The sequence below is a fragment of the Fulvia fulva genome, chromosome 3 (genome assembly GCF_020509005.1).
Source record: "Fulvia fulva chromosome 3, complete sequence".
NCBI classification, from domain to species: Eukaryota; Fungi; Ascomycota; class Dothideomycetes; order Mycosphaerellales; family Mycosphaerellaceae; genus Fulvia; species Fulvia fulva.
Genome location: NC_063014.1, coordinates 224007 through 237045, shown reverse-complemented (window position 1 = coordinate 237045; position 13039 = coordinate 224007). Strand labels below are relative to the sequence as shown.

Below are 13039 nucleotides of genomic sequence, written 5' to 3'. Positions count from 1 at the left end.
GCTGGCTGGAGGGTTTGGTCTGCCATTTTATCTACCGTGCTCTTGTGGTTGTACGCGATGTTGACAGACATTGGACGTCATTGTGATTTCGTGCAACCACGCGAACCTGCATGATCGCCAGCAGGGATTAGTGAGTCACGTGTTGACGTGGTCGATAAGTGGTGGTTCTGCCAAATGTTCTGTAGATAGGTAGTCTAGCTTGAGCCTTTTCGAAGCGATGGGGTCGAGATGAGAGTGTGAGTTGATGGAACTATCTATGTTCAACATACAAGATATTGCTACAGCTTGTACGTCGATCGTCTCATCACAGCCAGGACATGGACCGTCACGACCGGCTCCGTTCCCCAGGAGCCTAGTCTTCATTGCAGTACGCAAAGCTTCCGTCGGCGGCAGCGGTACAGACAAAGTTGGAGGAACAGTACCGACGGCGCCTGCGACGTTCTACACCATTCACGCAAGTTTGCTATTGGTCATCATCGTTAGTTCGAATCCGGGCAGGACAAGAGTTTGCAGACGTGACTTACAACGTAGCCGTAGTTCGAGTCACAGACCATACCCCTACCTCTTCGACCTTTTACCTGAGAGCAACTGGTAGGTCCTTGACCTGGGAAGCCACCTGGACGCGCACATCCACGTCAGCAGAATATCAAACCAGATCGTTGATTTGACCTACCTTGTGGGTACATTTCCGTGCAAGTGTCACATGCGCCGACCTGAGCATAGCGCTTTGCAAGGCCGAGCAGGCTGTCGTCTTCAGTGGGTGTACCAATGACGCTGCTCGCGGCCAGGGCGAAGACGGCGAAGAGTACGTTCTTCATGTTGGCAGTGAGGTGTCAGAAGTCTGTCGGCTGTAGTAAATTTGTCGGATATCTTGCAGAAGGTTCTCAGTGATGCGCTGACACCGAAGAGCGTCAGACGGAGCTTTATAGTAACCCGTTGCTGCTTCGCAATCATACCGAGAGGCGCAGTCCGTGACAAGTCAAATGAGAAATATCCCTTTGCACCTTTTGTCGGTCCCAGTCTGTGCGGAGGCCCTGTCTAACTTTTGAACGTCGCTTAACAACCACAGTGTCTAACTGGTCCGGTCTGTCGCTGCATAGCTTGCATAGGCAAATGTGTGAAGGCTATGCAGCTTAAGCCCTTGTTTTGAGGCTGAAACTTCAAAGTTAACTTTGGAGGACCAAATTGCAAAGGGATCGCCTATCCGTGCTTCCGTGGGTCCACTCTGCCCTCTCTTCGAGAGTGCCCGTCACCCATTTAATAATGGCCTTGGCGGAGGGTCACCTACCTTATAATGGCCGTAAATGACCCATTATATGGTCGTTATATAAGGTGTTGCATTATCGGACATTCATTAATATATATAGGGTCATTCTATATACCGTAGAGAGGGATATTAGCTATAGCTTAAGAGGACTAGCTATACTACTAAGAAGCCGGTGTCTTATCCACCTCTTCAATCTTCACTATACCGTTACTATTGCCTACTACATTGTACTTATCTAGCTAATATTAAGGTCGTAGATAAGCTACTATATACTTAGCTTTAAGGGCTTTATCGCGAGTGTTAGGCTCTAGCTATATAAGGCGATATTGTTATAGATCGTCTTCGAAATGTGCATCGTCCGGAGTCGCTAGTAGCTTATTGATATGGCTTAGCTAACGCTACTAAAAGGGGCTTATAAAGTCGGTAATACCGAACTCTAACGTACCGTAGCAACTACTACGGTTAACGGCCTGACGATAATAGTGCTTATAAGGCTAAAAGATCACGATATCGAGCGGCTATAGAAAGTGACTAGTATGCGTAGGTAGGCTAACAACTACAATCTTATACTCGCGGGCGTACTTTAAGAACTAATAGAATACGTACAATCTATAGTTATTGTATACTAGTAATCGCTACTCTATTAGATTATACGGCCGAGACTCCTTTTCGAAATGAACAATCTAAGCAAGAGTAGCATTATTAGTTATATAACCGCTATCGGTTGTTATAACGTAGTATCGATTCGGTAGATCGGTAAACTACGACTCTAGTAGTATTACGCCCTCGACGATTATTATCGGTACGATAGCAACACCCTACGCGGATATATACTCTACTATCGTGATATGCTTACGATTAAGCTCGCTCGCTATCTAGTAACGGCTCTTTAGATCTATAGTAAGGATATATTCGGTACTACCGATACTAATACGGAAGCTACTTTCGTCAAAGCTCTAGGTATTAATCGACTTAATATCGTACTTAGCAATCACCCTATTTAGCTTATTAAACTAGTCTCGAATACGGATTAGATTATAGGCCTATCGTAACATTAGAATGTAGTAATAACACCTTTAATATCGAACGCGTACGTACCTCCTTCCGCGTAACCTTAATAGGCTTGGTCTTCTTTAGCTTGATACTATGCTTCTTATTAAGATATAGCATCTTAAAGGGAGTCAACAATTAGGAAGTGATCTAGTAGCCTAAGGTATCTACAATAACTTAGCTTATAGGGAGATACCTTCTCTCCTCTTTAGCTTAGATAGACATCTAATATAATTAACATATTAGTTCCTAATATATTGCTATATACTCGTGCTATTAGTTAGTTGAAGATTGATCTCTTACTCCACTCCGCTACTATCTACCCGTACCTATTTAATAGGTTATAAGCCCGGGTTTATATAGGAATAAGAGCAACCTATATTAGTATAGGTTACTTATATCCCTTACTATCGTAGCAGAAAACATCTAGGAATCAGAAGTCTACCCCGTCTATCCTATTAAGGAGCTTAGTTCAATACTAAGTAATAGGTAACCTAGACAAGGACTCTATACGGCTTACTTAAAGCTAATACCTTAAAGATACTCTATAGGCAGAACTACATCGAGATACTATTAAGAAGGACTTCAAGTAAGTCATTTGAAGCTCTACTAGGAGAGACAGACCTATGTCCTAGCCCCGAGACCTTATACCGCTCCTTCTTTACTTTACTAAGCAGGCCTTAGTATCTATACCTACGAACTTTCCTATTCTATACTAGAAGCCTTAGTAGGATCTGAGCCACTACCTTCGAACATACACACCTTGTTTCATTATATCCAATTTATTATAGATTTATACTAAGAGAAGATAGAGGAGAAGGGAGGCAAAATCCCAATTCTTAGGAGGGATAATTAGAAGAGATAGTTTAACCTTTAGAGATATAAGATAGAGAGCCAATTAGCATTCTTTACAATTAATAACCTAATAGAAGTGTCTTTTAACAACATTAAGGGCAAGACTCTAAAACTCTAAGAAGAGGCTATAACTAAAGAGATCCTTAATACGCTAATATAGACAAGATATAATGTAGTATACAACTTTAGTATCCTTAGTAGAATTATAGAAGAAGATGAATTTGAGCTTAAGGGCTTATATAAATCTAGAAGAGCTACTAAGAAGTAGGTTTATCTCTAGAACAAGTATAGCCAGGTGCTACTAACCTATATACATAAGCTTATAAAGCAATTTGTGACCTTTAAGATAAGTAAAGAGTTCACTATTAGATCTATATAGACACACCTAGTTTCTCTTAGAAAAAGGATTGCTAATATTGACCTAGAGGGTCAGTATTATAGGAAAGCTAATATAAGGATGACCTAGCTCTTAAGCTTACTACTACCTAACTACTATATAGCTAGGGATACTATTATAGCTTAGCTAAAGATAGATTATAAAAGGACCTTAAAGATTCTTAAAGCTTAAGAAGCTAGATTAGATCCCTCTAAGGCTAAGTATAGTATAATAGCTACCTAGGTCAAGCCCTTAGGTCTAGTAAGACTACTCTCCTACCTTCTCTATAAGAAGGATCATCTAATCAAGGACTGCCCTAGTCTACCTAAGGCAAGAAAGGTCCTTAGATCTTATTCCTAACTACTATCTTCCTAGAATATAATATATATTAAGAAGAAGAGAACTCTACTACCTACTTTAAGGAGGACACTAAGAGAGAAGTCCTCTATAGAAGAACTTAAGAAAATAGTAAAGAAACTCAGCTCTAATATACTGTCACTCTAGAAGAACTAGGCCTAGTCTTATACCTCTAAAGCAAAGAAGACTAAAAAAGGGTTTTCCGCCTAAGAGTCACGTGACTTATGCAGCTTATCCCTAGAGACAATTTCTGATAAGAATGAGTACAATGAAGTGGCTTACTCAACTATAGAAGTCTAAGGCAAGTTCCTCTCGTTAGAGTGGTTACTTAACTCCTATACTTTATCTATATAACTGACTAAAGCTACCTCTTTAGATCTATAACTCCCTTAATAAGGAAGAAATAGATTAAAGAGGGAGGTAGGTTTTTATTGGCCACTTATATTAGGAATGTAGAGATGAGTAGGAGAGCTAGTAGAAAAGTTGTTTTAGAAGATGTCCTACTTATACCTAAGCTAGGAGTAAACCTGGTTTTATAGAACTAGTTTAGTAAGTAGTTTGGTGTTCAACCTCTATTATTTTCTCTTATTTCCCCCTCTAGTAAGACTGTTGTCTAGACAAAGCTCCTTAGGGGGGTTCTATTCATTAATAAGATTTCTCCTCTCCTATAAGAACGGGCACATTACTCATTATGTGCACTACTAATAGAGAATGCCTTTGTGACTACTTAATTAGAGACCGACCTAAAGTAGTAGGAGCTTTAGTATAGAAGATTTGTATACTTTGGGAAGAATTTGCTCTAGAATCTTTATAAGGTAATAGACTTAAGAGAACCTATTCCTATCCCTAAGGATAGCTTTTACTAGTGTAGAGTATGTTCAATAGCAAAGATGAAGAAGTACAAAGGCAAAGTTATAGAGAGAAGACCTAAAAGACTTGCCCTTATATCTATTGACATATATGGCCTACTACTAATCTCAAGACTAGGATTCAAATACTAGCTTAAGATTGTTAACAACTTCTCTAGGAAGAAGTGGACCTTTGCTCTTAGGAAAAGAGAAGATGCTCCAGTTACTCTCTAGAACTAGAAGATCAAAGTAGAGAGGAAATCATTAGCGTAGCTAAAAGCAGTAAGACTTAACAATATAAAAGAACTTATTATATTAGTAAAGTAGTAGGAGAAGGATTTAGGGATTAGGCTCGAGCCGACTAAGGTATATAACTCTCTACAGAATAGACTAGTTAAGAGGTCAATATAAACCTTAGAGGACTCTATAAGGGCAATGCTTAAAGAGGCTAAAATGCCTGTTAAATTTTGGCCTAAAGTACTAGAGGCCCAAACTTATATAAGGAACAAACTACTAAATAGCCTAGATTACGATAGGTTTAAGGTTTTACTAGATAAGGCTTTTGATAGTATTAAACCGACTATTAACTATTTGAAAGTTTGGAGATATTAAGCTGTTGTCTATATAGACATAAGATCCTAACCTTAATAGGTAAGAAGTGACAAGCTAATAAATAGGGGTAAAGAAGTAGTGTTTATTAGGTATGTTAAAAACATAGCTAAAGCCTAACTCTTTTAGGAACTAGGCATAAGAGCTATGAAACAACACATATATAGACTTCTTTAAGGACTAGCCTAGAGGTAATATAGGTCTTAATGTTCTAACATTAAATCTACTAAGTAGTATACTAGCTAGGAAGCCCTTAGGAAGGCCGAGGAAAAACGTATCCTTAGGACAATCTACCTACTATTTAGGCGTCTATTAGAGCACCCCCGAAATAGATCAGCTAATTAAGAGCCCTAAAGTCGCTCAGCCGAGAAAGCTGTTTGTACAACTTCCCTAGCCTCCGGAGAACGTAGGGGAATTTCAGAAAATCGATCAGCTAATTGAGAGAAGCTCCCTAGATCCCTAGGAAATAGACGTTACTAGGTCACAAGTGACGGTCCCTAAATCATCCCTTAGAAAGAGAAAGGCTGACTATGATGTTAAGGGCTATTACGGGTAGCCCGCGACCCCCTACTATAGCTACGTCGGCCCGGCTAAACCGCGGACCTTCTATATCGGGTTAGCGCGGCTTAGCTTTACTTTATAACTTCGCCGCACCTCGCGCTCCTCTTTCGTAGCTTCGTAGAACAATAACTATCTCGTTCGGACCCTATAGTACGCGCGCCCTTATAGTTTGTTCTACTACCCTACCTAGATCGCGGATCTAGGTAAGGGACACGTAATAATAGGAATAGACAGAACCGTAGAACTCGAGAACGCGTAGAGTCGTATTAGAACATAGAATACGGTAAGGCGTATAGCGCGTAGATACCTAGAGAACGTAACGCGGCGATATTATTAGTAGGTAGTCGCGCGCTCGTAGATAGTTAGGATATAGGCACCGTTACGCCTCCCCCGAACCTAGACAATATAACTTTATAAATAGCGAACGGCGGCATACTACCGCTACCTAAGCCTAAGGGCAAAAGCAAGTAGCGTATATCTCTTTTCCCCGACCTCTCCTCTTTTCCTTAGAGTTAGATATAGGACGACAACCGGCGGGTTATAGTAGACACCGGTGTCGCGCTATAATAAGAGATTAATAAAGCTTACTAGAAGGCCTTCGAGTAAGAAGAAGGTAGTAAGATTGACTTTATAGAACTGTTCGAGTTTAAGCTCGAAGAGAACCTAGGCGGCGACCTAGACGAGGTGTATCTATTACTCGACGAGGTAGAACACATTCTTGTATCCGAATACTAGAATGTCACCCTAGACAACCTTACGACCCTTATATCCTAACACCTAAAGACTACCTACGACTTCGTACTAGAAGTAGTTAATACGGCGATTACTAAGGGTAGACAACTCGATATAATAGAGCGAGCTAACGACCTCTAGAACACCTAGTACACTACGCTATATACCGAATACGACCGTATCTATAAGATGCTACGAAGTGAAGAGCTTGTTATATAGAAAATGGTAGCAGATCTTAAGAGTAAGAAGGATTACGACCTAGCTAAGTTATAAGAGCTAGAGAAGAAATATAAGGAAGCTAACAACCTATATAAGTAGTTTAGCGAGATCTACGAGAAGGAGAAGAAGAAGGCACAAGATACTAAGGTGAAGAACTAGGCCCTATAACAAGAAGTCGATAACCTAAAGGCTCGGCTTAAGGTAGGAGATACTATATAGAACGGAGGTAGGGGCCGCTTAGGCCGCCGACCCTCTCGTTCCCGCCTATACGAGACCTTACTCGAGTAGCTATTACGTAGGTATCGCGAAGCTACTAGTAGAGGTAGCGGTGGCGGTAGTAGTAATAACGATAGAGACGACTATGACCGTAGTAATAATAGCCGAGGACGTAATAACGACCGTCTGCGACTAGGACCTAATAATAGTCGTGACTCGAGAATACGTAACACCCGTACCTAGACACTACTAGTTGACCTTCTAGAACGTCTCTTTACTATTAACCGTACCCTTACTCGCGGCATAGAGATCGGTAAGGGTGTGCCTAACCCTAAGCACTTTAAGAACGATAATGACCCTAATTTCGACAGCTAGTATAGCAGTGTTCTCCTAAAGCTAACTATAGTAACCTTCTATACTAAGGCAGATAGTCTACGCTTCGTATATAGGTAGACGTAAGGTAATCCTTAGCGAAGCATTAAGCCGAGGATCCCTATGCCTAGATAGTAGTCCTTTAACGAGTTTAAGACTAGAGAAGAGTTGTTAGATTAGATAACACGCTAATATAGTATACGTAATAAAGGAACTAAGGCTATAGTTAACATTACTCCCTATAAGCAAGAACAAGGCGAAACCTTTATAGCCTTCTATATACGCTACTCGAAGTTACGCGCCTAGATATTATAGACCGATAAGACCGAGCTTATACTATTCCGTAACCGACTAAACCGTAAGTACTTTATTAAGACCTTCGGCGACCGCGAAGTCGACCGCCGCCTAGATAGTATATAAGACGTTATCGAGGAGTACACCGTACTAGACAAGAGCTTCTACGAGACAGATCGACTATACCCGTAGAAGGAGCGCCCCCGTAGTAATAGTAACTCGAACGGTAATAGCGGCTAGAATAACTAGAATAACGGTAACGTAGTTACTAGTACCGCTACCGGTATAGTAGGTGCCTTAGTATAGCGCCTACTATAGTACGCTAGTACTAAGAAGAAGGAGGATCTGCCGATATATCTATAGAACCTACCTACGCTTAACCGTAAGTAGCGCGAAGACCTTAAGAAGTAGGGTAAGTGCTACCGCTACCGTATAGGTTCTTACGTATCGACTAACCCTAAATGCCTAATATATAGGTACGATAGCGACTATCGCCTACCGCGTCTACGTAATACTACGCCGAATCCGAACGTAAACCTTAGTTCCCTAGTCGCCGATCCGTAGTAGGGAAATAGTACGACCGCTACCTAAGCGTAGTAGATAGCGGTCACCCGAAGTTCCTAGGACAGAAAGAGTATAAGATTGAGAGACACGGAATGTAAGAGACGGTAATAGACTATAGTAAGGAGCTTAAGATATCGGTATACGCACTAGATAAATAATAGCTAGCTATATACCCTTATATATTATTACCCGTAATAATATAATATAGAAAGGCTCGAGGCCTTATAGATTCTGCTTCTACCTCTCTCTTTCTTAACTAGAAATTTATACGTAAATACACAATACCCCTAATCCCTTTGACGCAAAGCCGACGACTAATACTAGGAGATAGAACGGCTACTACACGGCAGATTATATACGCGGCCCTTATAGACGTAGTTATCGGCGATTATTACGAGCAAATGTTATACTACGTTACCGACCTCAAATATAATATCGTCTTTAGCCTACCGTAGCTTATAGCGTATAACCTAAACATCTTCTAGGAGATAGGCGAGGTAGTATTTAGATCGGATTACTGCTTTAGTTACTATCTATAGAATAAGATATCGATAATAGTATAATCCCTAAACTACCGCGAGAAGAAGAAGGAGGCACTAGTACGGTACGGACTAGAGCCCTTTACTAGAGAAGTAGCGAGCTTTATAGTAGGAGGGGCAGAGCTTAACGTCTCATTATATGACCTAGAAGATATAGACGATAAAGAAGTAGACTACTAGGGCGTTTCTTAACGCGCGTAGGAAATGGACGCGTACCGGCCTAGGGCTAAGTACTTCTATATTATGCCTACTAGGCGTAAGAGCGACGGCGGAGAGCTTAAGCTAAGTGTAATAGCTACTAATAATCTAGACCAATTCTTAAATAAGTAGTTTTGTTAAGATGTAGCATCTCAAAGGGAGTCAACAATCAGGAAGTGATCTGGCAGCCTGAGGCATCCACAATGACTCAGCTTATAGGGAGATACCTTCTCTCCCCTTTAGCTTGGATAGACATCTAACACAATCAACATATTGGTTCCTGATATATTGCTGCATGCTCGTGCTATTAGTCAGTTGAAGATTGATCTCTTACTCCACTCCGCTGCCATCTACCCGTACCTGTTCATCAGGTTATGAGCCCGGGTTTGTGCAGGAATAAGAGCAACCTATATCAGTACAGGTTACTTGTATCCCTTGCTATCGTAGCAGAAAACATCTGGGAATCAGAAGTCTACCCCGTCTATCCTATCAAGGAGCTTAGTTCGATACTAAGTGATAGGTAACCCAGACAAGGACTCTGTGCGGCTTACTCAAAGCCAATACCTTGAAGATACTCTGTAGGCAGAACTGCATCGAGATACTATCAAGAAGGACTTCAAGTAAGTCATTTGAAGCTCTGCTAGGAGAGACAGACCTGTGTCCTAGCCTCGAGACCTCACACCGCTCCTTCTTTACTTTACCAAGCAGGCCTTGGTATCCACACCTACGAACTTTCCCATTCTACACCAGAAGCCTCAGCAGGATCTGAGCCACCACCTTGGAACATACACACCTTGTTTCATTACATCCAATTTATTATGGATTCATACCAAGAGAAGACAGAGGAGAAGGGAGGCAAAATCCCAATTCTTGGGAGGGACAATTGGAAGAGATGGTTCAACCTTCAGAGATACAAGATGGAGAGCCAATCAGCATTCTTTGCAATTGATGACCTAATGGAAGTGTCTTTTGACAACATCAAGGGCAAGACTCTGAAACTCCAAGAAGAGGCTACAACCAAAGAGATCCTCAATACGCCAACATGGACAAGACACAATGCAGTATGCAACTTCAGTATCCTTAGTAGGATCACAGAAGAAGATGAATTTGAGCTTGAGGGCTCATGTGAATCTGGAAGAGCTGCTGAGAAGTGGGTGTATCTCTGGAACAAGTATAGCCAGGTGCTACCAACCCATGCACATGAGCTCACAAAGCAATTTGTGACCTTTGAGATGAGTGAAGAGTTCACCATCAGATCTGCATGGACACACCTGGTTTCTCTTGGAAAAAGGATTGCTGATGTTGACCCAGAGGGTCAGCATTACAGGAAAGCTGATGTGAGGATGACCCAGCTCTTAAGCTCACTGCCACCTGACTACCATGTAGCCAGGGATACTATCATGGCTCAGCCAAAGATGGATCATGAAAGGACCTTAAAGATCCTTGAAGCTCAAGAAGCCAGGTTGGATCCCTCTAAGGCTGAGTATGGCATGGCAGCCACCTGGGTCAAGCCCTCAGGTCTAGCAAGACCACTCTCCTGCCTTCTCTGTGAGAAGGATCATCTGATCAAGGACTGCCCTAGTTTGCCTGAGGCAAGAAAGGTCCTTAGATCTCATTCCCAACCACCATCTTCCCAGAATACAACACATGTCAAGAAGAAGAGAACTCCACCACCCACTTCAAGGAGGACACCAAGAGAGAAGTCCTCTATGGAAGAACTTAAGAAAATGGTGAAGAAACTCAGCTCTGACATGCTGTCACTCCAGAAGAACCAGGCCCAGTCTTATACCTCTAAAGCAAAGAAGACTGGAAAAGGTTTCTCCGCCCAAGAGTCACTATGCAGCTCATCCCCAGAGACAATGTCTGATGATGATGAGTATGATGAAGTGGCTCACTCAACTGCAGAAGTCCAAGGCAAGTTCCCCTCGTCAGAGTGGTTACTTGACTCCTGTGCTTCATCCCATATGACTGACCAAAGCTGCCTCTTTAGATCTATGACTCCCTTGACAAGGAAGAAATGGATCAAAGTGGGAGGTGGGTTTTTATTGGCCACTCATATTGGGAATGCAGAGATGAGTGGGAGAGCTGGCAGAAAAGTTGTTTTGGAAGATGTCCTGCTTGTACCCAAGCTAGGAGTGAACCTGGTTTCATGGAACCAGTTTAGCAAGCAGTTTGGTGTGCAACCTCCATCATTTTCTCTTGTTTCCCCCTCTGGTGAGACTGTTGTCCAGACAAAGCTCCTTGGGGGGGTTCCATTCATTGATGAGATTTCTCCTCTCCTACAAGAACGGGCACATTACTCATCATGTGCACCACCAATGGAGAATGCCTTTGTGACTGCTCAATCAGAGACCGACCTGAAGCAGTGGGAGCTTTGGCATAGAAGATTTGCACACTTTGGGAAGAATTTGCTCCAGAATCTTCACAAGGTAACAGACTTGAAAGAACCCATTCCTATCCCTAAGGATGGCTTTCACCAGTGCAGAGTATGCTCAATAGCAAAGATGAAGAAGTACAAAGGCAAAGTTACAGAGAGAAGACCTGAAAGACTTGCCCTTGTATCTATTGACATATGTGGCCCACTACCAATCTCAAGACTAGGATTCAAATACTGGCTTGAGATTGTTGACAACTTCTCTAGGAAGAAGTGGACCTTTCCTCTTAGGAAAAGAGAAGATGCTCCAGTTGCTCTCCAGAATTGGAAGATCAAAGCAGAGAGGAAATCATCAGCGCAGCTGAAAGCAGTAAGACTTGACAATGCAAAAGAACTTATTGCATTAGTGAAGCAGTGGGAGAAGGATTTGGGGATTGGGCTCGAGCCGACTGAGGCATACAACTCTCTACAGAATGGACCAGTTGAGAGGTCAATACAAACCTCAGAGGACTCTATAAGGGCAATGCTTGAAGAGGCTAAGATGCCGGTTGAATTTTGGCCTGAAGCACTAGAGGCCCAAACTTATATGAGGAACAAACTGCCAAATGGCCCAGATTACGATGGGTTCAAGGTTTCACCAGATGAGGCTTTTGATGGTATCAAACCGACCATCAACCATTTGAAAGTTTGGGGATGCAAAGCTGTTGTCTATATGGACACAAGATCCCAACCTCAATGGGCAAGAAGTGACAAGCTAATGAATAGGGGTAAAGAAGCAGTGTTTATTGGGTATGTTGAAAACACAGCTAAAGCCTGGCTCTTTTGGGAACCAGACATGAGAGCTGTTAAACAACACACACATGCAGACTTCTTTGAGGACCAGCCTGGAGGTGATATGGGTCTCAATGTTCCAACATTGAATCTACCAAGCAGTGCACCAGCTAGGAAGCCCTTAGGAAGGCCGAGGAAGAACGTATCCTTAGGACAATCTACCTACCATTCAGGCGTCCATCAGAGCCCCCCCGAAATAGATCAGCCAATTGAGAGCCCTAAAGTCGCTCAGCCGAGAAAGCTGTTTGTGCAACTTCCCCAGCCTCCGGAGAACGTAGGGGAATTTCAGAAAATCGATCAGCCAATTGAGAGAAGCTCCCTAGATCCCCAGGAAATAGACGTTACCAGGTCACAAGTGACGGTCCCTAAATCATCCCTTGGAAAGAGAAAGGCTGACTATGATGTTGAGGGCTATGACATGAAACAGAAAGCCCCAAGATCCATAGTCCCTAAGCCCGAACTAACCACTGAAGTGGGAGAAGCAATGGACCTCTCAGAGAACCTTGCTGCTTTTCACCAAGCTTTCTTTGCAGCCATGCAATCAGTGGACAGTTCAATACCATGGGATAGCGAATTCCTGGAAGAAGTTGAGGAAATGGCCTTTGCAGCAACTGTAGAAGCCATTGCATACAAGCAAGAGGTCCCAATTCCAAAATCCTACAAGGATGCTGTGAATGACAAGAAATGGGGACATCTTTGGAAGGAAGCAATCCAAAAGGAACTAGATGCTCTACAGAGTAACAACACCTGGGAAAATTCTGTTCCACCAAAAGGAGC

General features: G+C 42.4%; 1 protein-coding gene across 1 annotated transcript; it reads right to left on the bottom strand.

The window, feature by feature from the left end:
• Positions 1–352: 352 nt before the first annotated feature.
• Positions 353–818, bottom strand: CLAFUR5_07815 (uncharacterized protein; the record flags this gene model as incomplete). Its single annotated transcript, XM_047906963.1, has 3 exons — positions 353–463; positions 525–616; positions 674–818. 3 exons carry the CDS (start codon positions 816–818, stop codon positions 353–355), a joined length of 348 nt encoding a protein of 115 aa, XP_047759483.1.
• Between the last annotated feature and the right edge of the window lie 12221 nt (positions 819–13039).